General features: G+C 57.7%; 1 protein-coding gene across 4 annotated transcripts in view; it reads left to right on the top strand.

Moving 5' to 3' along the window:
• KIF21B (kinesin family member 21B) overlaps positions 1-24,369 on the top strand; it is a 42,675-nt gene that overhangs the window by 10,919 nt on the left and 7,387 nt on the right. For 2 of the 4 annotated variants that reach the window (XR_012635069.1, XM_074925353.1), the window contains exons 2-32: positions 3,449-3,671; positions 4,032-4,214; positions 7,175-7,324; positions 7,554-7,688; positions 8,074-8,241; positions 8,737-8,852; positions 9,457-9,652; positions 10,057-10,246; positions 10,365-10,428; positions 10,900-11,124; positions 11,426-11,507; positions 12,003-12,120; positions 12,385-12,576; positions 13,198-13,397; positions 13,573-13,680; positions 14,123-14,191; positions 14,567-14,796; positions 15,207-15,354; positions 15,452-15,646; positions 16,464-16,565; positions 16,703-16,868; positions 17,168-17,228; positions 17,538-17,595; positions 18,114-18,319; positions 18,795-18,869; positions 19,038-19,151; positions 19,813-19,851; positions 21,638-21,774; positions 22,066-22,246; positions 23,140-23,304; positions 23,844-23,961. Coding sequence is in view for 2 of the 4 variants with exons in the window: in XM_074925353.1 (XP_074781454.1) it covers positions 3,449-3,671; positions 4,032-4,214; positions 7,175-7,324; positions 7,554-7,688; positions 8,074-8,241; positions 8,737-8,852; positions 9,457-9,652; positions 10,057-10,246; positions 10,365-10,428; positions 10,900-11,124; positions 11,426-11,507; positions 12,003-12,120; positions 12,385-12,576; positions 13,198-13,397; positions 13,573-13,680; positions 14,123-14,191; positions 14,567-14,796; positions 15,207-15,354; positions 15,452-15,646; positions 16,464-16,565; positions 16,703-16,868; positions 17,168-17,228; positions 17,538-17,595; positions 18,114-18,319; positions 18,795-18,869; positions 19,038-19,151; positions 19,813-19,851; positions 21,638-21,774; positions 22,066-22,246; positions 23,140-23,304; positions 23,844-23,961 (4,414 nt within the window). In the remaining 2 variants the exon portion in view is untranslated. The remainder of the gene's footprint in view (positions 1-3,448; positions 3,672-4,031; positions 4,215-7,174; positions 7,325-7,553; positions 7,689-8,073; positions 8,242-8,736; positions 8,853-9,456; positions 9,653-10,056; positions 10,247-10,364; positions 10,429-10,899; positions 11,125-11,425; positions 11,508-12,002; positions 12,121-12,384; positions 12,577-13,197; positions 13,398-13,572; positions 13,681-14,122; positions 14,192-14,566; positions 14,797-15,206; positions 15,355-15,451; positions 15,647-16,463; positions 16,566-16,702; positions 16,869-17,167; positions 17,229-17,537; positions 17,596-18,113; positions 18,320-18,794; positions 18,870-19,037; positions 19,152-19,812; positions 19,852-21,637; positions 21,775-22,065; positions 22,247-23,139; positions 23,305-23,843; positions 23,962-24,369) is intronic. The other 2 variants (XR_012635070.1, XM_074925354.1) reach the window with 1 other exon arrangement.

Here is a 24,369-nt window from a genome sequence, read left to right on the forward strand (position 1 = left end):
GCTGATGCTGGAGCAGGCAGGCTCCTGCTGTGCCACCCATCATCACCCCAGCAGGAGCTGCTGGTTCGGGAAGGAGCGGTCTCCACCCCTGCCTGTGCCTCTGTCTCTGTCTGGGCATCCATCTGCCTCCCAGCCCTGTGTGTGGGGTGCCTGGGGCTGGGAAGCAGCCAGATTTGCTTGGCAGGAGCACTCAGCCGGGACGGTGCAGCTCTGTTCTGGGTGCTCAGTCCCTTGTCACCATCCCTTCGAAGTGATTGGTGTGCGGAGGGACGGGAGGTGGTGGCCAGGCTCATGGTGCTGCTGTGGTCCTGCTGGGTGTCTCCTCTCTGGGTATGTTGCCGTTGCCAAGGTTCATTTGTCAGCATGGGCTGGAGGGAGGTGGGACTGGCACTGATCGTTTTTTCTTGCCCTGGGACAGCCTGTGTCTTCCGCACGCCAGCTTTGAGCAGGATTAGCAATCACCTGTGCCAGCATGGGGGTGGCTGGGCACAGGCTGCTTGATGGAGCTGGGCCTCTGATCTGCTCCTGCCTAAGCTGGGAGGTGGTGAGGCAGCACCCCACTGGTTAAGTACTGGTTTATTTTGATTGCTGCTTAGCAGAGAAGTCCCTAATTGCCACGTAACCACAGGAGCCAGTGCCATGGGCACACAGGAGACAAGCTGCACTCTCTATGGGTGTCCCAGCCGTTTAGGACAGGGTACACTAGTGTGTTTGGCTCTGCAGTGGGTCCTGGGCACAAGCTGTCCTTCTGGCTGGTGGCTCATGACCAGGCACATAGCAGGGTGGCTGGCTGTGTACAGATGCAGGTGAGGGAGCAGCTCCATTGTCCCGCAGATTGGGCCCTAACAGCATCACAGCCAGTTCTTTGGACCCACAGACAGACAGGACATGACCAGCGTCTTTTTTGGCAGAGGTAGGTACAAGGAGTGCCAGAATGCTCTCAGATAGTGACTTTATGACCACCAAAGTTTCTGATATCTATTGCAGAGCAGGGCAGCTGAGGCAGAGCACAGCAAGCACTGCCAACTCCCTCAGTGTCACCTGGTGGGGTTGAGGACAAGGGCCAAGGAGAGAGCCCATGCTGGCTCTGCAGATGCTTATGTGATGTTTGGAGGAGGTATTGTGGTGCCTGGGCATGACTTGAACTACACGTGAACACCTACTTGGCCCAACGAGGATCTTGCATTGCCCAGTGCCTGGTGTGGTGGTGTTCCTCCTGGGAGGGCAGGGATGGGACACCCTGGTATGGGAGAGCCAGTTCAGTTAGATGTTGGGGAGCAGGAGGAGCAGCTGCATTGGCCTAGAGGAACCCTTTGTGATGTCTCTTGGTGGCCATGTAAATCTCCTGTGATGCTGTGTGGCACCTCTGTGCTGTTCCATGTGGGGCTGTGGCTGCTGATGCTCGTTCCCATCTTCCTGCTTCATTTGTTCTCCTCTTTTAGTGGCGGTCCATAGTATTCACACACCACTTGGCAGCAGCTCCCAAGGACATCTCTGGGTGATGTTGGCCAGTTGCCTGGAGAGCAGGACCCTCCACATCTCTAGTCACCCAGGGGAGACAGGACAGCACGCAGGAGCATGTTGAGGACTGGCTCCTGGGTCCCCTTCAGCCCCCATAGGTCCCCTGGTTGTGAGAGCCGGGATGAGTGATGGGGCCCCTTGGGTGCTTGGAGCCATCTGGGCAGCGAGGTCTGGGGAGCAGGAGTGGGGGAGACATCAGTGTTGGCGTGTGGAGAGCTGGAAAAGCCCAGCATGGCCAGGCTCTAGGCAGGTGTCCAAATGCCCTATGTAAAACTCATGTGCTCACCTCCCTCCAGTGCTGCTGCTCATCCTCTCTTCCAAACCCATGCGCACGTATTTTATCACCTGGAGAGAGTGGGGGGAAAAAAAGGAAGAAATCTTTTGCTGAAAACCCTGTTCTCATTTTTCTTGTGAGGAAAACAATTTTCCAAAAATATCGTGGTTCCAGTTTGTTCCTCTGCCTGTTCCCTGGGGACACTGTCGCTGTGCATGTCTGGGGTGGGGAGAGGGGGAAGCGCATTATGCTGGTCAAAAAGTAATTAAAGCTGGGGTTAATTTTCATGAAGGAGGGTGGGACCCTGGGAAGGCGACGGGAGTGAGTCTAGGACTGAGCACATCAGAAGCTGCTTTCTATTGTGGCTGCTGAGCTAAATATACCCACGGGCGCCCATAGCTGTTCCCACATGTCTGCTGCGCAGGCTCTGGCCGGGTGAGTGGGGTGCTCCCGCTGCTTCCCCCCCACCAGGGACACCCCGTCCCCCCAAACACAGTGGGTTTTGGCCCTCCTGGGCTTTGCTTGCCCATGGCCGGGCTGGCAAGGAGCCGTGTCTCGTGCAGAGCCCCAGTCTGTGATGCCTCTGCTGCGGTCACTGTGCCGGCTTGCCAGCAATGCGGCTTTGCAGGAATTAATAGCTGTGTTTATGAAGCACCCAGGGAGGGGAGATGTGCAGTCATTAGCTCTAATGAGAGCTGTTTGCCGTGGCGCTTGGCTCTGTGCTCCCGCTTTCTCCATGAGTCCCCCGGGACCAGGCAGCTTCCCGCAGCTGCCACATCCACCAAAAGTCAGAGCTGCTGCAGCTGTAACATGCCTGCGCCCAAGCAGAGCTGGGTCCAGCTGTTCTGTACCCAGATTTCTCGGGGTGGGGTTGAGCATGGTGGGTGGGGATGCGGCGGGTCAGTCGTGTGTGTGGCCAGAGCCAGGAGCCCAGCGCAGCCTCCCCTGTCCTCTTCCCGTCTGCCGCGTCCACGGCTGGGGACAGCCATCGGGCTGGGCGGTGGTTTGGTTTAGGCGGTTGTTTTGGTGCTGGACTATTTTGTCGAGTTCCTGCATTTTGCATTTCCAGCCTTTGCAGCTGCAGTTTGATCTCGCTGCCTCTCAAGCGAGCGCAGCTGGCTGCAGTGCATCCCACTGCCCACTCGTACCCTGGCAGTCCCCATCAGGGCTGCCTCGATGTGTTGATCCGTGTCTGTGTGCAGCCCAGAGCTCGCTCCTGGCTGGGGGTGTCACGGTGAATGAGCCAGCACAGGCGTGGGGAGCCTGGCTGGCCCTGTGTGGGCCACGCTGGGCTGTGTTCAGCTGTTGGTGCAAGGGCAGTTTTTAGTGCAGGCTGCATGTTGTTACCAGGTCTGCCCGTGCCGTGGTACCCAGACCTGACTGTCACTGCGGCTGCGGAGGTGGCTGGTGGTATCGTTGGGATGCACCAGCCTCTTTTCTCAGCCACAAACAGACCAAAGTTGTCGCTGGGTGAGGAGTTGAAGCATCCCCTGCACTGTTTGCTCCACGCTGCAGGCAGAGGTGCTGCTGGTGCCCTGCCCACAGCAGCCATGGTCCCAGTGTGGGCCACGCTCACATCCTCAGGACCAGGCTCGTGTCTCCGGGACTGGGGTGAGCCCCGAGGCTGCCCTCAGCCCACTTCTCTTCCTGCAGGATCCGTCCCCAACTGTCCAAAGAGAAAATAGAGGGATGCCACATCTGCACCTCGGTGACGCCTGGCGAGCCCCAGGTGCTGCTGGGGAAGGACAAGGCCTTCACCTATGACTTTGTCTTTGACCTGGACACATGGCAGGAGCAGATCTACACGACGTGTGTGGGCAAGCTCATTGAAGGCTGCTTTGAGGGCTACAATGCCACTGTGCTGGCATACGGCCAGGTATGTGCTCTGCCCGCTCCTGGGGCTCTGGCTTGGGCTCTCCTGCAGCGCTGAGTGCTGGGGATGCTGAGACGGCCCCTGCAGAGGTTAGGGAAGGTGGGGGCTGTATAAGCCTCTGGTTGTGGAGGGGACAGAGTTGTCCCTGGGCTGGGTGAGAGCTGGGGTAGGGTCTGGCCTTGGGTGGAAGGAGAGGGAGGCAGGGCTGGGGTGGGAGCATGGGAGCCTGTGTGGTGGTGGGGATCAGAGGGGCTCACAGAGGTGTTGGGGGAGCCTGGGGTGGCAGGGGGAGGTGTGGGGCACAGTGAGCAAAGCTGAGCCTGGGAGGGACCAGCCAGCTCTCCCATTGCTGCTTTTCTGCAGACTGGCGCGGGGAAGACATACACCATGGGCACCGGCTTCGACATGAACATCTCCGAGGATGAACAGGGCATCATCCCACGGGCCATTGGCCACCTCTTCAGTGGCATCGAGGAGCGCAAGCGGGCGGCACAGAGTCAGGGCGTAGCAGCACCCGAGTTCAAAGTCAGCGCCCAGTTCCTGGAGGTGGGTGACAGCAGGTCCAGGTGACACTGTGGCCCTGTCCTGATCTTTGCTCAGTTCCCCTGTCCTGGGCTACTTAAGTCCTCCATGTCCCCTCTGCTCCCTGGCTGAGCTGGTCCCCGCAACAGGCGTGTGGCTGGGGATGCATGCTAGGGCAGAGGAGACTCAAAGCACCTGAATGTTGTTGACTTCATGATGGCCACAAACGGGTGGCACTTTCTTGGCTGCAGGGACACCCGCCCCCCCACCTCCTCCCCACCGTGAGGAAGGGGCTTGTGCCTTGGTCCCCTGGAGCTTCAGGGGGCTCTGGGCTAGCTTATTCCTGTTTGAGGTCACGGGTAGCGGCATACCTGCCCCCCTGGCTCTGGACCAGTGTTCCCAGTGAAACAAGGAGAGGGAAAAGTGCCACTCTTGTGGGGATTTGAGGAAGAGCTGCATTATTTCCCATGTCCTTTGCTGCATCTTTGACCTTGAGAGTGCTTCAATTGCATCCTCTCCCGCCTCTGCTTTGGCGTCTCCATTTCAAAAGCCTTTTCTATTAACCGCTTCTTTCCCTGAAGAAGTTTGTCCCAGGAAGCCTGTGGACCTTATGTATCTGCAGTGGTTTCCCTGTGGGCTGGCCCTGGGGTGAAAGTGCAGAGAAGCTCAAGATGGGAACTGTGTTATAGGCCCTGGTGAGAAAACATAGGGTGGTGTTGAGCAAAGTTGAGCTCCTGAACAAACTTCATCTGGTTGGTGTCCTGATCTGGGGTACATCCCAGAGGACACAGGCAGGCAGAGGGAAAGGCCCTGTGCTGTGAGCTTGCCACCATGTGGCTTTGGTGGGCATCCCATCTGGGTTCCTCCAGATGTCGATGACCTGGAGAAGGGAAGCAAGTGCCCAAAGTCACCTCCTAGCCTGGAGGGCTGACCTCCTTGCTGGAGAAATCTTTCCCTATCAGCTTTCCACCTTGTTAGCTCCCTCCCATGGTGCTGTTGTGCCCAGCCACATCCTTCCCTCCCCACCACTTGTCCTGTCTGAGGTTCTGGCTGTCTTCCCACATGTCCTCAGCCTCGTGGGGCTCTGCTCTGGGGAACCTCTGGGCTGGGATGGAAATGAAATGGATGAAATGCCTGCCTGTGCTGAAGTCCTTCTGGGGTGAACCTCGTCAGGCTTTCTCCCTGCTGAAGAGTCCCCTATCACTGTTGGGGCTGGGGCATAGTCCTGCCTACCCTGGGCTATAGGATTGGATACTGGCCTTCACCCATGCGACACTTTCCCTTCTCTTTCAGCCCCCCATATCTGCCCTCTAGGAGATCCTCTGCTGTCCAGCTATAGTTTTCCTTGCCTCAGTTTCTCCCAGTTTGGGATGACCCAATGCTGCCCCCAGGAGCTGTGTGACCTGTTAGCTGGGGTTGGAACATATGAAGGATGAACACTGGGGAGGGGACACCTGTGCTGCTTCTGTCCCAGGCGATCCTGGAAGCATCTCTGCAGACCAGAAGTTCCAGTGCAAGCCCAGGGGCACCTGGGGGTGATGGAGCAGTGGTCCTGTATGGGGTCACACCAGCTGCCCTGGGGATTTCCTGTAGTCTTTCTCTCTCTTCAAGACCTCTGTACCCCTGGTGGTTTTGACTCTCAAAATAGCCTCAGAGATGTTTTTCTGGTGACTGCAGTGGAGGATGGGAACAAGACTTCCTCTACTGTGTTTCAGAGCTGCTCATGGTCATGCTTCCCCAGCTAGCTGTGCCCTGTGGGACACTGCCAGCCCCACGGTGGGGGGCTTGAAGGCTTTCCAAGGGCCCTGTTACATGGAGGGGAGAGTAAAAACCCGTTGCCTGATGGTCTGGTGACCAAGGCCATTGTTGGAGCTTGTCGAGGGCTTTGCCCGCTAGTCCACCATGTGGTCATGGACATCAAACCAGGAGCTCTTGTGCCACTGTGCCAAGACCTGTCTACAGTCACCCTTCTCCAGGCAACCCAGGGAATGTTTTGGGGAGATAATGGATCTCTTGTGCCAACGTGGGCACATGGCTGGTTACCAACCCTGCTGTGCCAGCAGTGGTACAGGATTTGGCCTTGCTGATCCCCGTCCTGTGACTCTCGTCCTGTGAGCAGGCTGTCAGAGCAGGGTTTTAGCCCCTGTGGAGCCCGTCTGCACCTGGGGCAGCCTGGGATGGATTAGACTGATCCGCTCTGCTGGCCAGGAGCCTCTGGTCCTTGGGTGACCCTGCTCTCTGTGCTGGGATGTGGGTGCCAGAGGGTGACGTGGCATTGAGTGCTGGTGACAGAGGGGCAGACAGGCAGGGGTGTCCCTCTACCCCAGGGTGAGAGAGAATGCTGTCAAGATATGAATGGGGCCATCCTCTGTCAGCTCTGGGTCCTCAGGGTTTTTCCTGCTTGTCCTGCACTCCCTGGTCCCCCTTGTCCCCTTTCCCCCTGGCAGAGGTGACCTCAGGGAGCTGTGTTGGGAGAGGGGCTCTGCTGGCTTGTTGGCCAGGGGCTCTCTGGGTAAGCAGAGAAGGCTGGGGGGGACACGTAACTCCCAGGTCTCCACTCAGGCTCTGGGAACAGGGCTCTGAAAGTGTCCTGGTTCATGCACAGCTGCTTGTGTGGGCCAGGGCCAGGACAGGGTCAGACAGCGGGAACCAACCCAGACTGCGGCTCAGAGCTTTGCGTGGCAGACGGGCTCACGTGTCCGTGCCTGCGCACACACACCGTTCCTTCTGGGCGTCCTGTCCTAGCTGGGTACCCACACGTGCAGGTCACAACTTGCCTGTACATCATCCATCTGCTTGTGCGTCCTGTCTGACACTTGCAGGCCCACCAGCTCTCCTGGTCAGCCTTGCCTAAGCATCCAGCGGTGTGGCCTGGTCTCCTGGCTCTCAGGACTGCAGCAGCAGGATGTCGGTCCCGCTGTGCCGGGATCTAGCAGCCTCCTGCTTCCTACTGCTCACCCTGTACTTGCTTCTGCCCCACTCAGCTCTACAACGAGGAGATCCTGGACCTGTTTGACAGTGCCCGCGACCCTGACGCACGCCACCGCAAATCCAACATCAAAATCCACGAGGATGCCAGTGGAGGCATTTATACCACAGGGGTCACATCGCGCCTCATCAACTCGCAGGACGAGGTGGGTGCAGGACAGGGCAGACATGGAGGGAAGGCAGCTGGGTGCCCACTGGCCAGGGATGTGCTACATGGGGACAGACAGGCGAGGTGGGGACAGAGGATGGGACAGAGCAGTCCCGGGGTGATGCAGGGAGAGGTTGCTGTGCCCACTGGGCTGTGGCAGGGTGCTGTCCTGACTCCCTAGAAGGGTCCTTCAAGGTTTTTTTCTTCCCTCCCCTATGTTATTTTAGCTGATCCAGTGCCTAAAACAGGGCGCTCTTTCCCGCACCACTGCCAGCACTCAGATGAACGTGCAGAGCTCCCGGTCCCACGCCATCTTCACCATTCACCTGTGCCAGATGCGAGTGTGCACCCGTCCAGAGCTGGTGAGATGTGCTCCTGCCTCGTGGCTGGGCTCTTTCTGGATCTGATACCCAGGCAATGTGTGTGGGTCCCTTGGAAAGGGAGAGGGTTTGAAGTCTTGCAAAGAGAGGCAGGGCTTTGTCTTTCTTCTTTACAGTCATACCAGCATTAGCATTTACTGGGAGCTGGGATGAGGTCTGCCCTGGAGCAGCCCCATCCAAGGCAGGAATGGTCTGGCCCAAGGAGTGGCCCATAGCAAGCTTCTGTTAGAATCCTCTCCCCCATACTTAGGGGTGGGATGCGGGGGGTGAATGCTCAGGCTTTTGCTGATGTCTGAGTATGGTCAAGGGGGCTCCTGCTGGCTCTGGATCTGTGGCATTGACCCTCTCCCTATGTGCCTGGCCGCAGGTAAACGGGGAGGTGACCAGCCTCCTGGATGGAGCCCAGCCCACTACCGAGTATGAGACCCTCACGGCCAAGTTTCACTTCGTAGACCTGGCTGGCTCCGAGAGGCTGAAGAGAACGGGTGCTACCGGCGAGAGAGCAAAGGAAGGCATCTCCATCAATTGTGGGCTGGTACGGCCCTGGGCACCCGTGTGCAAGGGGAGTGGGGAGGCAGGGCCTGCCTGGGGGAGCCTACAACACCTTTGGGTCCTGCTTAGAGCTGCTCGGGGCTTTTGGGGTTGCTGCTGTCTCTGCTGGCATTCATGGTACCTGGCCCTGTGGGCAGGAATATGCCCAATCCAAAATGCCAGTGGCAAGGGCACAGCTCTGCTGCTGAGGGGAGGAGTACAGCTGGGCACAAGGGTGCAAGTCCCCAAAAGGTCAAGGTCTGTTCACTTGAGCTTAAAAAAATCTCCAGGGCATGTGTTCCTCAGTGCATGTGGGAGAGAGGCCCAGGCCAGGGAAGGGGGGTGAATGCTGAGACTGCCAAGGGAAGCTCCATCCCTCAACCTCTTGCACCCCAGACCTGTGCTGCAGCACATTCCCCAGGCCTGATGTGCTGGCTATGTGACAACTGTATTCTCAGTAGGGGTTGAATTGGGGGGGGGCTTTCCTTTGTGTTGGTAGCTGGCCTTGGGGAACGTCATTAGTGCCCTTGGAGACCAGAGCAAGAAAGTTGTGCATGTGCCCTACCGTGACTCCAAGCTCACCCGCCTGCTGCAGGATTCACTTGGGGGCAACAGGTAAGGGGGTCCAAGCTGAGCCCTGGGAGAGGACTGCAGGGGCTGTCCCCCTGCAAATAGGGCCGAAGGTCTGTGAAGCCGTGGAGGAGCTATTTCAGGACTCAAATGCCCCATGGCTTGCCCGGTGGGGAGGGGATGCCTCTTGGCAGGCAGTGTGTGACTTTACAGATGTAAAGACCTTGGCTCCTCATGAGTCCCAGACACAATTAGCCAGCTTTGGCAGAATTAGCTGGTGCAAAACTCTCTGGAGCCCTTGCAGATCTGGAACTTGGCAGGTGGTGTTGCCCAGTATGGGACGGATTGAATTCCCTGCCTGCTCTGGGGGTATTTCTCCCAAGAGCCCACACTTCCTCAGCAATCCTAGCATGTGTGTGCTGGCTGGTGGAGGGTGGCTTTGCTCCGTGCTGTGTTGTTCCTGTGGTCTTGCTGGTGCTCTGTCTCTGGGAGGGACTGAACCCATTTTATACCTTGGTTATAAATCACAGAAGGGCCTGGGAGGGGTGTCTGGGGGCACCTGGCCTGTGCTGGGTCCCAGGTTTTCAGTTGCTGTGTTGGCTCAGGGTGAGAGAAACTGTCCTTTCACCCTGAACTTCACCTCCCCAAGCCAAACCATCATGATTGCCTGTGTGAGTCCATCTGACCGGGACTTCATGGAGACCCTGAACACGCTCAAGTATGCCAACCGGGCTCGCAACATCAAGAACAAGGTGGTGGTGAACCAGGACAAGACAAGTCAGCAGATCAGTGCGCTGCGGGCTGAGATCGCCCGCCTGCAGATGGAACTGATGGAGTACAAGGCGGTGAGTGATGGAGCAAGCCTGCAGAGGTGTGATGGAGGCAGGAGAAGAAAGCTGCCTCCTTGTGTTTGAATTGGGGCCATTTTAGTGGGAAAGACCCTCCTGTCTACCATGCTCTGCCCCTACTGATAGGGGTAATTGCTAGGAGAGGTCAGGAGGCTTAAGAGATGGGAGCTCAGCTCCTGCCCTGCCACAAGCAGGACCTTGGGCAAGTCTCCTGGGGATGCTAAGGCAGGGAGAAGCCTTGAAGCATCTACCACCCCCTGCCTGTGGAGCTCAGGCCTTCCTGGTCCTTACATTAGTCCCTGGCCCTGCTTTGGTGGCTGAGGCTGCCCCCCAGGATGCAGTGGTGAGCCCCCCTATCCCAGCTCACTCTGCACTCAGGGACTCCCCTCCTGTCCCCACAGGGCAAGCGGGTCATTGGGGAGGATGGCACGGAGGGCTACAGCGACCTTTTTCGTGAGAACGCCATGCTGCAGAAGGAGAATAGTGCTCTGCGCATGCGGGTGAAGGCCATGCAGGAGGCCATCGATGCTATCAACAGCAGGGTCACCCACCTCATGAGCCAGGAGGCCAATCTGATGCTGGCCAAGGCAGGTGAGGCTGGGTTAGTGAGTGCATGGCATGGCGGGTCAGCCCAGCCAGCGTAGCTGGGATGGGTGCTGTGGTACAGCCCATGTCTTGCCTTGATCCACCTCTGCCTCTGCTCCTCCAGGTGATGGTAATGAAGCCATTGGTGCTCTCATCCAGAACTACATCCGGGAGATTGAAGAGCTGAGGTGAGCTGGGTGTGGGAGCTGTGAATCACCTGGGTCCCTGGGCTGGTGGGTGCTGTGGTGGGATCTGAGCCCAGGTGTGGATCACAGCTCCATGCCTCCAGCATCACTGGGGTGAGTTGTAAGCCCTGATGGAGTAGCAGCTGACTACACTGCTGCTACACTGGGCTGTAGGAGTCCTGGCTTTGGTGCCAGACAGGGCTTTGGCTGTTGTCATGCTTTGTGTGGCCACTGATGGAGAGGGAGATCTTGGCGGGAGTGCCTGGTGTCTCCCAGGCACTGCTGGTCCCCCAGAGCTGCATTCATCCCAATCTCTTGTGTGATCCTGGGACCCTGTCCTGCAGCATCCTGACCTGACCCAGTATGAATGGGAATGGTTTTGTGGTGACTCTGTCCCTGGCTCACACCATCCTAAAACCCTCCAGGGACAGTGGGATGTCTCCTCTTTGACCACATCCCATCTCCACTCCCTAGGACAAAGCTCCTGGAGAGTGAGTCCATGAATGAGTCTCTGCGCCGCAGCCTCTCACGTGTCTCTTCCCGTCCCCCGTACTCCATGGGCTCATCCCCAGCATCTGGCTTGGCTGGCCTGTGCAGCCCCGCTGCTCCAGTGGAGACAGAGGCCTCTGATGTCCTCCGACGGGCCAAGCAGGACCTGGAGCGCCTGAAAAAGAAAGAGAGGAGGCAACGGAGGAAAAGGTGAAGGCAGCTGCTCTGCAATGTTGGGAAGGGGGAGGTTGCATGTTGGTCTATCTGTCCTTGTGGGATCAGGTATCCTGACTCCCCCATCCATGCTAAAGTCAGAGCACCAAGACAGAACCCAGATGCCTGGGTTCCCCTCCCAGCACTGCCTTGCCCTTGGTCTCCTTTTCCCCCACCACATGATCCTGGAGGCTGTTTTTCCCAAAGGGTCCAAAAGCAGGAGGCAAGGGGGGCCCTGGAAGGACCCATCCCTGGGCTCTCCCACACTGAGACTCACCAGCACCCTGTTCTCCCCCAGCCCAGAGAAGGAAGCATTTAAGAAGCGGCAGAAACTGCAGCAGGACAATGGGGAGGAGACAGATGAAAACGAGGTGGAAGAGGTGAGGAGGCTTCGTGCTTATACCGAGTGGGGTGTCTGGGTGCGGAGCATTGTCATCACCCCATGTGGGAGAGGGACCAAGCCCAGCCTAGTGCTGCAAGCAGGCTGGAGAGGTCGTGGAGCCGAGGACTCTGTGCTGCAGGAGCAGGGAGCTGGATGCTCCCCAGCCAGCCCTGCTGTGGAGCGAGGAGCCCACATCTTTTTGCGCTTGGTTTCAATAAGTGTAGGTGAATGGGGGTTGGGTGATGCAGTGCTGCTCAGCTGAGAGAGGATGGATGCAAGGATAGATGGGGCACAGAGCTGCTCCTCTCAATAGTGTACGCTGGGGGTCCAGAAATGGTGCTGCAGCCCCTGGGCATCCTGTGTGAGAGGCTGAGTCCTGTTGTGGGGGCTACAGTCCATCACTGTGGGGTGAACTCAGGTTTAGAGGAGGGAAGAGCTGCAGAGAGAAGGGCAAGGCCATGCTGCAAGCTGAGGTTAGGCACTTGTGTCTTAGGAGGAGGAGGAACAGGATGAGAGTTGCTGTGAGGAAGAGGATGGACGTGAGGATGAAGATGAGGACTCAGGCAGTGAAGAGAGCCTGGTGGACTCGGACTCGGATGCAGAGGAGAAGGGTAAAGTGCAGAGCCACACATGCAGCCCCAGGGTATGGCACTGAGCTCTGGTCCTGGGAAGGGATCTGCTGGGATGCTGCAGCCACATCTCCTCTGGGGGGCTTGGAAAAGCATGAGAGTTGCTGTAGGGAGTCTCCAAAACTTTTTGGGGTGCTGCGATGTGGGTTCCCATTGGCTCCCTCTGCTTGTGCTGTGGCTCAGTGAAGCCGTAAGAGCAATGGTCCCCCATCCCTCCCAGCCTGACTGTTCCCTACCTGCCTCCAGCTGTGAATTTCCAGGCTGACCTGGCAGATCTGACTTGTGAGATAGAGATCAAGCAGAAGCTGATTGATGAGCTGGAGAACAGCCAGCGGCGCCTGCAGACCCTCAAGCACCAGTACGAGGAGAAGCTGATCCTGCTGCAGAACAAGATTCGGGACACGCAGCTGGAGCGGGACCGGGTCCTGCAGAACCTCAGTGAGAATCACTGCAGTGTTGGGCCCCAGTTCCTGCTCCTGCCTAGCTGACTCAGGGTTAAAGCATCCACCCCCTGCTTGCCACACTCGCTCTGGTAGAGCTTTGCCATCTCCCTGCCTCTGCTTGAACCCCTGGGACCTGCAAGACCCTGCTTGTCTTACCGTGGGAGCAGGACTAGTCAGCTGGAGAGGTGGCTGGAAAGGATGCTGAGGCAAAGCCTCTTATAGCCCTGAACTGGTGAACAAAACATGAGATGTGGGAGTACTTGGGGAAACTGATGTGCTGAGTGGCACATGAAGACCCCCAAAACTGAGTAGTATAGCTGATCTCTAGGCTCAGCAGGGCAGGATTACCCGTCTGTAGATCTAGATCTGCAGCTCCTCTCAGCCCAGCAATTGTTCTTTAACCCACTGTCCCCACCCTGCACTGAGCCCTAGTTTATCTCTTCCAGCAGGTTCCCTCAGATAGTCCCCGGCCTGTGATGGGGCCAAAGCAGAGGGGTGAGGGAGAGGTCTGGCGGGATGGGGAGGGAGTAGTGGCAGGTGCCTCCAGGCAGGGTGTGTAGGTGAAGGAGGAGCCCAGGGTGCGTGGCCATCTCAAGCCCTCTTCTCTCTCCCTCAGGCACTATGGAGTGCTACACGGAGGAGAAAGCCAACAAGATCAAAGCAGACTATGAGAAGCGGCTGAAGGAGATGAACCGGGACCTGCAGAAGCTCCAGGCAGCCCAGAAGGAGCACGCTCGCCTGCTCAAGAACCAGTCCCGCTACGAGCGGGAGCTGAGGAAGCTGCAGGCGGAGGTGGCTGAGATGAAGAAGGCAAAGGTACCTGGACATGCCAGGGCAGGGAGGACAGCCCCTGGTCAAGTCTGGCTCTCTGCTCAGAATTGATGTTTTCCGCTCCTGGTGACAAGTGCAGGACATCTTCTGTCTGTCTGTCGGGTGGGTGCCCTGGGACAGTCAGGTGCCCGCACCGACGTGTGGTACCTTCCTGTTCCAGGTCGCGCTGATGAAGCAGATGCGGGAGGAGCAGCAGCGGAGGCGGCTGGCAGAGACCAAGAGGAATCGGGAGATCGCACAGCTCAAGAAGGAGCAGCGCCGGCAGGAGGTGAGAGCCCAGCCCACGCACGTGCTGCTGCTGGGTGTCCCTGTGCAGAGGGAAACTGGGCTGGCTGGGAATGGATGTTTGTCCTGCCCTGGCACTCTGAGATGCTCATAAATATCAGTTGGTGAAGCTCGGGGCCCTGCTGGACCCATGGTCTGGCCAGGGGCTGTGCAGCCCCAACAGAGCACACCTGGCTGAACAGCTCCCAAGGGGTTCCCACAGCTCCCAGCATGGCTGTGGGAGATGCTGGGAGCTCCCCACCATGCATAAGGGGCAATGTGCCATCAGGGCCAGCCTCGAGGCTGGAAACCTGCTCACCATCAAAATCAGGAGTAAGACTGTCAGTGCCAAATTAACTGCCCCAAGCTTTGGTGGTGGGAGTGCCAGGACTCCAACCATCGCTGGGGTGTCTGGGCAGGACCCCAGGGATATCTCTCTCATGCAGTTTCAGATCCGAGCTCTGGAGTCTCAGAAGCGGCAGCAGGAAATAGTGCTGAGGAGGAAAACCCAGGAGGTGAGAGGGGGAGAATTTGCTTCCATGTACCCTCCACTCCCCGTGGGGGTCCTGGCCCCAGTGCTTGGCTCCTCCAGACAGAGCCAGCTCTTGGAAGTGGGTTTCCCAAAAGGGTGGGAGGGTTTTTACAGCTCAGTAACCTGGTGGGAGATGGTTGCAGGCAGCAGAGGAAGTACCCATCTCCTGGGGTAGCTGAGCCCAGTGGCAGGGGATGAGCTATGAGGGAGAAGGGGGAAACCCATGAGGCAAAAGGACCTGGGGCTTTGGGTCTCCAGAGCTCCCACTCTTGGTCCCATAGGGACCTGGGGTGACTGCATCAAGTTTGGACGGGGGACACCTGTCTGACACCCCCTCCTCCGCCCCTTCCCTGGGCAGGTCTCAGCACTGCGCCGTCTCGCCAAGCCCATGTCAGACCGGGTTGCCGGCAGGACGAGCCAGAAGTCGGCCATGCTGGATTCAGGCGCAGAGGTCTCGGCAAGCACCACCTCCTCCGAGCCCGAGTCTGGCGCTCGGTCTGTCTCCAGCATCGTGCGCCAGTGGAACAGGAAAATCAACAACTTCCTCGGAGACCCCTCGTCCTCCATGAATGGGGCTCGGCCCACCAGGTCAGGGCAGGGACTGTGTGGATGAGTGATGAGGCATCCCAGGACTCCCACGTCTGGCTTTTGACCGGTGGCGGAGTTTGAAGGCCAGCTTCTTATTGTGCATTTGGCCAGTGTTAAATCACTGACCAGTGACAGGCTGTGCTGGCAGCGTGTGACTGACTGTCACCTGGGCTTGAGCCCAGTGCTGGCCTTCCGTGAGTATTAAATGCCACCGCACAAACCCTGCTAGGCTCATCTTTTGCTCCTCTTTTTGCTAAGGGGCAATGGAAAAGTTGGACAATCCAGAAATGGTGCAGATGCCTCCTCCGCTCCTGGCCAGCCAGACCAGGCATTCTTTTGGGCCCAGCACAGTTTTCCAGGTGTGGTGTGGCCGGTTGCCCATATGTGCCTCTTCTCCCCTCTGGCTGTAGGAAGAAGTTCCCCAAGAAGGGGACAAGCCAGACCTTCAGCAAAGCCGCCCGCCTCAAGTGGCAGTCGCTGGAGCGGCGCATCTTCGACATTGTCATGCAGAGGATGACCATTGTCAACCTGGAGGCTGACATGGAGCGGCTCATCAAGGTGACCATGGCACTTAGGACAGAAAGTGCTGGGTGGTGCGTGTGGGGCAGGGGGACCGCCATGCCGACAGTGCCAATCCCCCTCCCTTTTCCCCCAGAAACGCGAGGAGCTGGCGCTGCTGCAGGAAGCATTGCTGGGCAAGAGGGCGAAATTGCAGGCAGAGAGCCCCAAGGAGCAGAAGGGGCTGCAGGAGCTGAACGAAGAGATTGAGGTGCTGGGAGCCAACATTGACTATATCAACGACAGCATTTCTGACTGCCAGGCCACCATCATGCAGATCGAGGAAACGAAGGTAGGCAGTTGGACTGGGCCCAGCTGTCAGGGAGAGAGCAGGAGCATCCCTGAGAGGTGAGAGTGGCTTTGGGTACAGCCAGGCTGGGTGTCCCGCAGTCCTCCTCTGAGCTGTGTCACACACTCGGTGGGGCTGCACCTGAGTCACTTCTCGTTAGGTGGTTAATTGTGGAGCAGAGTGCTGCCAGGTCCTTGCACCTCCGAGGACAGGCTGTCGGTGCCCTGCACCCCACCACCCTGGGATTACAGGGAAGCTGCAGCCCCTGTCCGGCCCATGGGGCTGGCGGTCACTTGTCCCTGTTAGAGTTGTGTGGTGGTAACATCTCAAAGAGGACTGTCTTTTCTTCCAACAAATACTGCAGGTTTTGTGTCCAGTTTTGACACTGGGCATGTTGCAGAGATGCTGTGCAGCTCCCAACTCCCCTCTAGTGGCTGCGGCCTGGGCTGGAGGCTGTGTGCTGTCCCTGGCTTGTCCCCAGCTGTCACCGAGATTGATGGGAAGAAGGGGCTGTTGTTAGTTCACACTAACCTTTGGGACAGTGACTTGATCTGCTGTGGATTTGGGTGAGGCTGGTGTCTGCAGATTAGTGGCTAATTAAATGTGGGCACCAGGATTTCTGTAGCAACACAGGAGCCCTTCAGGTTGTGTTGGCCATCTCCATGGCCAGATCTCCCCAGCAGTCTCTTGGGCAGACTGAGGAGGGCGAGCGTCAGGCCTGGGCAGGGCAGTGGGTGTGCTGTGCTGACCACGGAACCCGTCCTACCCCGAACAGCAAAGCTTCCCCATTGCCTCCAATGCCCGTCCCTCCATGTTTCAGGAGGAGCTGGACTCCACGGACACCTCAGTGGTGATCAGCTCCTGCTCCCTGGCTGAAGCCCGACTCCTGCTGGATAACTTCCTGAAGGCCTCCATTGACAAGGTGCGGGGCCAAGCTGGGACCCAGACACGTGATGGGATTTCTCACAGCTGGGGAGGGGAGCAGGGTGCCAGGGTAGAGACGTGGTGGTGGAGACCCAGAGCACCCGCCTGAGGCCCGGCATGGCCGTCCTTCCCCAGGGGCTGCAGGTGGCACAGAAGGAGGCCCAGATCCGCCTGCTGGAGGGGCGCCTGAGGCAGACGGACATGACCAGCTCCTCACAGAACCACGCTATTCTGGATGCCCTGCGGGAGAAGGCCGAGTTGCACCCAGAGCTGCAGGCCCTGATCCACAATGTCCAGCAAGGTGGGACCCGGGGCTGGCGCATCCTTAGACAAGGCATGCTGCCTGCAGGGCAAGGTGCCCCACTCATGCCAGCCCCCCAAGGAGCACCTGGACGTGCCGTAGCTGGGACCTGCATGCCCAGGGCTGCCCTGAGGGCAACGATGGGGGTGGGATGTGTGCTCCAGCCACCACACAACAGGGACAAGGACCGGGTCCCCCCTGCCAACTGCCTGCGCTGCCCCCCTGCCACCAGTTCAGACAGGGCTTGGCACGATGGGGTCCCCTCTGCACTGCTGATGCACTGTCTCCCCCCTGCACAGAGAATGGCTACACGAGCACAGACGAGGAGGTCTCGGAGTTCAGCCTGGCTTCAGATGGGAGGTGAGCACTCAGTCCAGCCCTGCCTGAGCTGGTGCTGGCTGAGGAGGCCAGGGGTGGGGTGGGATGTCTGATGCCACCCATGGGACCTCATGGATGGACAAGCCTAAGCTTTCCCGTGTTGCCCAGCCCTTGGGGAGGGAAGCAGAGATGTCTCTTAGACTCTAGCAGGGAGTGAAGATTAGGTCATCCCTTGGAGAAGGGGCGCTGGGAAGTAAGGAGTGACCCAAGGAGTGTGGTGGGCCGGTGGCACTCAGCTCTTTGAAAGGAGTTTGGCACTGAAGTTCCATCTTTGCTCTCTTCTCCTTGCAGCATCTCACAGTCTTTCACCATGAAGGGCTCAGCAAGCCAGGATGACTTTAAGTTCAAGGTTAGTTGGCTTTTCTGTGTGGCCTCGTCACAGGGAATGGGAGGAGGGATGGAGGGGCATGTTGTTCAGGGATGCTCCAGGCCTCTGCTCTGTAATCTGACTTTTGGAGAGCCAGGACTGGCATAAGGCAGTATGGCTGGTCTCTGGGTGGGGTCATCTCTAGACAAGGGGGAACCAAGGCCTCCTGGTAACCGTGGTCCTCTGAAGCACCAAAAACTTGGGAAACATCCACCACATCAGCCAATACCCTGCAGATTTGAGTGGGCACCAAGGAGGTCCTTGTGCAATGCTGCATCCACTGTGGGCAAAGGTGGGGGAAAGTGTCTGTTCTGCACAGGCTGTCACATCTGCTTAGAGTATGGAGAGCTGGCACTGTGATGAGCATCCCAGTATGATACAGGGGGAACTCAACTCTGTGGCCAGAGAGCGTGAGCTCTTCCACCCCACAGCTTTCTGGCTGCTGCTGCTGCTGTCCTCCCCCTGTGCTGCCTGTGCCTGAGCACTCTGCCCTGCTCTAGGGAGAGCCCAAGCTCTCGGGGCAGATGAAGGCAGTGTCGGCTGAGTGTCTAGGACCCACACTGGACGTCTCCACCAAGAACATCACCAAGTCCTTGGCATCCCTCATGGAGATCAAAGAGGATGGCATCAGCTTCTCCATCCGAGACCCCTATTACAAGGAGAAGGTGTCACGCACCGTCAGCCTGCCCACGCGAGGAAGCACCTTGTGAGCATGGGGTGATGGGTCTCTGGGCATTGGGAGGCTCGTGGAGTCATGGCCATCAGGTGGGGAGCTGTGCTCTGGCTGTGGACTTTCAGAGCAGTGAGGGTGAGCTCAATCCTGCATCTATCCAGACTTGTTTGCAGTAAGCAGTGGTGGATTTCTCCAGCAGGACTTTGAGACTGTCTAGGAGTGTTTTGGTATCCCCTGCAGATGGAGAGAAGGGTACTTTAGAAGGAGGGAAAGAAGGGGGGGGGGGGGGGTGTGCAAGGTTCCCTGACTCACTGCCCTGGGTTGTCAGCCTTCTTGAAGGCTTCTTGAGTTGTCAGAATCCTCCGCACTCATGCGATGACTTGAGGCATCTTCTGATCTTGTGATTGTGACTTCAGGGCAGCCCAGCTTCTCCATTTGCTTTGCTAGGGAAGGATGTTGGTGTTCATCATGGAGGGATACCAGCTGTGCTCTGTTTCACTTGCTTTAGTCCCAGGCAATCTCGTGGCTCAGACACTTCTCCTCTGACAAGGAGGAAATCCTATGACCGTGGGCAACCTGCCAGGTGAGCTTGGGACCTGGAGAAATGGCAACATGGGCAGGGAGAAACTGGGTGGCCCAGACAAGTGTTCCAGTGCTGGCTGGACCAGCTCTTGCTGGGCTGTGCTGTGCCAGGCAGCTGCCAGGTGAGCAGTTCCCAAGTCATGTGTCCCTCTAATCCTTCCTGTTCCAGGCCTCCAGATGTCGGCTTCACACCTCCTTCATCCCCACCCACCCGTCCACGCAACGACCGCAATGTCTTCTCTCGTCTCACAAGCAACCAGAGCCAGGGGTCTGCCTTGGATAAGTAAGTCCTGATGGGGCGGGAGGGTCTGAGTGAGGGGGACCCATAACAACAGCAAATGGCATGTACCGGGGTCCCACAGTGGGGTGTAGGAGCACAGGACCTGGATCGGCTCCAGCCAGCCTCCTGCCACCATTTTCACTCCCTGCTCTTTTCCATGAGGGAGCAGATGCTCTGCAAGGGCTATGCTGGACCCTGCCTGCTGATTGTCCCCTCCGACCTGGCTACCTGCAGGAGCTTGCAGTCCTGGCCTCTGGCTAAGCCTACTGGGAGAAAGAGTGGTGCCAGACAGGCCACTGGAAAAAGCTATGGAGCAAAATGGGATGAGGTGGGATGGCCGACAGACTGGCACCAACCCACAAATGCTGCTCCAGCCTCCCAGCCTCCCCCTGCAGCAGGTCAGGCCACTGCCCTCAGCTCGGAGCATTGCTAGCAGCGCTGACGTTCCCTGATGGAGACCTGCTGTCTGATCCTCACATGCCCTCCTGCTCCTCTGCTCTCTCCCCTGGTTCTCCATGTGTGCTTCTCTTTCTCCCTCTCTCCCTTCCTCCTCTCTGTCCTACACTGGCTTGGATGCAATAACAATCCTCCATCTCTGACTCCTCTGCTGCCTCTTCTAGTCTGGGTTTTCTCTCCCATAATCCTGCTAATTTTCTGCCCCTAGGTCTGATGACAGCGATTCCTCTGTCTCGGAGGTGCTGAGGTATAGACAACTTTCTATTTATTATCCCTTTCTCCTCCTCCTCTCTGTCTCACGAGTCTGCTCTCCCTTGTCCCTGCATGCTCCACCTGCACCTTGCTGCTCTCCCCCAACTCCCAGCTTGTGTGTGCTGTCCTCTGTTGGCATGCCACCTCTGGTGTCTGATGCTGTCCCCTCGGTTGCAAGTTTGTTCCTTCTCTGATTAGCCCTTGGAAGCGTGATGCTGGGGTCACCTACAGGCACTGGCTGGTTTGGGGTGGCAGCATGTTCTCCACCTCTGATGGGTTCTCGTCAGTATGATGCCACTATGTCCCATCCCGTTGCCCAGCTCTCCAGCAGGATGGTGTGATGCTGAGGAAGGGGGCAAGCAACCCTGGGCACTCCCAGTGTGTCCTTCTTGCAAGCATCTTCCAGGCAGATATCTCCAGGTGCTCCCCACACCTGGTTGTGCTTCCCTGTGGGTAGGTAGATCTCTTTCCCAAAGAAACCGCGTCAGATTGTGGTGCAGAGCTCAGCCTTGGGGTTAAGGTGCTCCTGGGCTTGTCCCACTGCACCATCCTGCCTACAGAGGTTTCCCAACATGAAGGCCACCTTTCCCCCATCCTTGAGGAGTATCAGCCCTCCAGCACCCGACTGTCCCTTCACCTTGACCATGCCCTGAGATCCTGCAGGTGCCCAGTCACTGGGGCAGTGGCACCAGACAAGTCTGTGCTGTGTTACCTTGGGCAATTTGCAGTCAGGCAGCAAAGTCCATTGGTAATATCTCACCCCGAGGAACCAGGGTTCCCACTTAGATTAGAAACGCTAGGGGTCAGGGGAGGGCTGTTTAATTTGAGTTTGTAAGTAAGTGCAGCTGCTTGCTGAGAAAGAAAGCTCACATGCATGTGATTTCCAAACCCAAATTAATGAGCCTGTGTTTGTCCTCATGACTAATATGACCTTATGTGGCCTTGGGTGTGCCCTTCTCCAGCCCTGTGCCTCAGTTTCTCTGCCTATAAGAAGAGGCTAGTACAACCCCCAGGGCCCCACGGCCATGGGGAGGCTGTGCTTTGGGGCGCCAGCTGGGGAGAGCTGTTGGTGTCCATGCACACTGGGGTCTGGAAGGGTAGGGCTGGACGGTTGGTCCTCAGCACTCCGGGCACTGCTGAAGTGGAGGGCACTGACACATGCTGTGTCCAGAGGGACAGGCAGCAGGCGTCCCTTGGAGGGAGGTTTGGCAGGGATAGGTCCTCTGCTCAGAGCCAGCGGTGGGTGCAGGGCTTCCACAGGGATGCTGGGTGCAAGTGCTGGTGCTGTCCTTTGTCACCCTTCCAGTCTTATGTGAAGGGGTAGGGCCCTGTCTCCAAATGCCACAGGCTGACAGCCCCCAAGGAACTGGGGTGCTGGATATTGGTACCCTGAAACATTTATCCCAGCAGAGCTTAAGGCTGGAGAAGGTGAGGTTTTCCCACACTGACCTGAGGACTGATAAGCTGGCTCCTTGGGTCTGTGCTGGCCAAGCAGGAGAGGTTCAGCATGAGAGCAGAGGCCACCGGGCAGTCCCCCTTTCCCAGTCTGTACTGCTGGGGCAGAGGCAGTAGGCAGGGACTGCTCCTGGGGAGATTCCCAGGGTTTCCATGAAGACTTGTGCTCAGACATGCCAGCTTCAGATGGAGGGGCCATCACACTGCCAGGCAGTGGAAGATGGCTGGGGGGAGGCAGCTCTTGCTCTCCCATGTCCCTGGGACTGTGTAGCATGATACCTTTCCACACACACCCCACCATGTTTGTTCTTTCTTTCCCACGCAAGGGGCATCATTAACCCGGTGGGTGGCACCAAGAATGCCCGGACAGCACCGCTGCAGTGTGTCTCTGTGGCAGAAGGACACACCAAGCCTGTGCTCTGCTTGGATGCCACTGACGAGCTGCTTTTCACTGGGTCCAAAGGTGTGTGATGGACAGAGGGTGTGGGGATTGCTGGCCTGCAGACGCTATGGGAGCAGGTCGGCACGGGGGAATACATGAAGTGCTGGGCACCATGGGGATGGTTCCTCCTGGGCCTCTTTTCTGTCCTCAGTGTTGAGCCTTGCCCTGCACTGCCCTGGTGGCGGGGCTGGCTGGCTCCTTTCCTCTGACCCTGTGGGTGGTGGGAGGCAATGCTCAGAAGGGGTATGGCCCACAAGCCACCATGTCCACCGCCCCCCCCAGCCTGACACTCGCATGTTCTTTCTCCCACAGACCGGAGCTGCAAAATGTGGAACCTCGTGACAGGCCAAGAAATTGCTTCCCTCAAGGGTCACCCAAACAATGTGGTTTCCATCAAGTACTGCAGCCACACGGGGCTGGTGTTCACTGTGTCGACATCATACATCAAAGTGTGGGACATCCGGGACTCAGCCCGGTGCATCCGCACCCTCACGTATGTGGCAGGCAGGAGGGAACCTGGGCACTTTGGGCATCTCTGGCTTTGCAGAAGCCAGTCCCAGGACCTACTGGGGCTGGGGACAGGGCCAAGTGGCAGCTGCTTTAGTGCCGGTTTGCAGTGCTGCATCCTTAGAGAGTAGGGAGGTTGGGAGAAACCTTGGGGTGAGTGGACCCCTGGGACCTCCTGCAGCGAAAGCTCAGGATATAGAGCTTTGAAGAGATTTGCAGCTGCTTCTGGGGGTGGCCAAGAGAGCTAGCAGCTCCACAGAGGAGGCACAGCCCCTAACAGCTTCATGGCTGAGTAAAGCACAGGCTTTCCAGTGGGAAACTTGGATCGTTATGAGGACTTTGAGGACCAGAAAGGAGCATGGGACAGGCTGTCTGTGGTCTGCCAGTCTGGAGCAGGGCTCAAATGTTAGTGGAATATGGCAGGGCAGGCCTACCAGCTTGCTCCAGCATACAGCTCCTTCCTCCATCCAGCCTTGGCTCATCTGCCTTGGCCTGAAGGTGCTTCTTCCTTGGTGCAGAGGCTAAATACTTCTGGCTCCCTATGCTGACTGCCAGCACTAGCCAGCTCTTCCTGCAGGTAGCAAAGAGGAATGGGAGGAGAGAAGAGCAGCCCTCAAATGGAAACCAGGACAGGGTACTCCTGTGTCAGGCACACACCTGACATCCTTGGCTCCCTCTGCAAGCAGGGCACTGGCCTAGGGCACAGAGGTCTTGTTGATCCCATTGTGGACAGAGAGATGGTGATAACTCTATGGCCCTTCCCTGATGTGAGCCCCACCTGGGCCAGCCTGGAGCCAACAGCCCCACGCGGTTCATCCGTGTGGCCTCAGTGTCTCTGACCTCTGCTCATCCTCCCCCCTTGACCTCTCTCTCCCATAGATCTTCTGGACAGGTGATCTCTGGGGATGCATGTGCCGGGACCACCACCCGCACTGTCACCAGTGTGCAAGGGGAACACCAGATCAACCAGATTGCTCTCAACCCCACTGGCACCATGCTCTATGCTGCCACTGGTAACTCTGTCCGCATCTGGGAGCTGAGCAGGTGAGCAGGTAGTGCTGGGGTGGGCAGGAAAGCTTAAAGATGCTGATTGGACACTCTTGGCTCAGAGGGGCCTGAAAGACACCTCCTAGGGAAAGTAAAAGCCTTTTTAGCAATGGAAGTTGCTTGGAGTAAAGACTTTCAGGACCCTTTCCTATTTGTCTCAAGGAGTGATGAGCAGCAGTGGAACTACTTGGGATGGGGGGATTGCCCGTGAGCTGGGAAGAGCTTAGAAGGAGAGGAAAGACATGTGTGATGAGCAGCAGTACCCCCTGCTTTTGCCCTTGCCCCCCTCCTTGCCAGGTGGGCACTGTGCTGCTGACCCCTTGCTGCAGCCTAGGCTCTGTAGCCAAATGCTGGCATGCCCCAAGGCTGCCTTCCTCTCCTGGCATCACTAAGAAGAAGGGCTCACAAGCCCTCAAAGGAGGGAACAATCCCTACTGGGGTGCTCCAGGACTGTGGGGGTCTCTGCCTGAGGGAGCCCCTTGGAGGAGCTTTGGCCACCTGGGAAGGGGCTTGTTGACCCATGATATTGACTTCAGGTTGCAGCCCATCGGGAAGCTGAGTGGCCACATCGGGCCTGTGATGTGTCTCACAGTAAACCAGACGGCGAGCAACCACGACCTGGTGGTCACAGGCTCCAAAGATCACTACGTCAAGGTACTCTCCTCTGTGAAGGGCAAAGCCCTGTGTCCCATAGGGAAGCCCAGATGTTAGCAACCCCTAAGGTCTCTTCTCTCCTCCTGAAATCTGAGCCCAGATTTTGTTTCTACATCTGCATGTGAGGTTTTTGCATATCTCCTCACCCCAGATCTTGCCTTTTGCGTGATCCACAATACAAACGCACCTTTGGAGATGGATTTGAATTTCTCATCCTTTGGGCTCTGTGGTGGTACTTGCGTGTTATGGCTGACCCAGATGAGCAGCTTGCCCTGTTCTGCTCAGTTCTCCTCCCTGATACAGATGGTTTGCACCTGCTTGTTCACAGCTCCAGCAGAGCAAGAGCTTGTTCCTTCCTTTTAGTTTTTTGTTAGTTTTTAACAGGTTAAATTGAAGCTGGCACCAGGG

Source organism: Athene noctua, chromosome 23, assembly GCF_965140245.1.
Source record: "Athene noctua chromosome 23, bAthNoc1.hap1.1, whole genome shotgun sequence".
In the NCBI taxonomy this organism is placed as follows: Eukaryota; Metazoa; Chordata; class Aves; order Strigiformes; family Strigidae; genus Athene; species Athene noctua.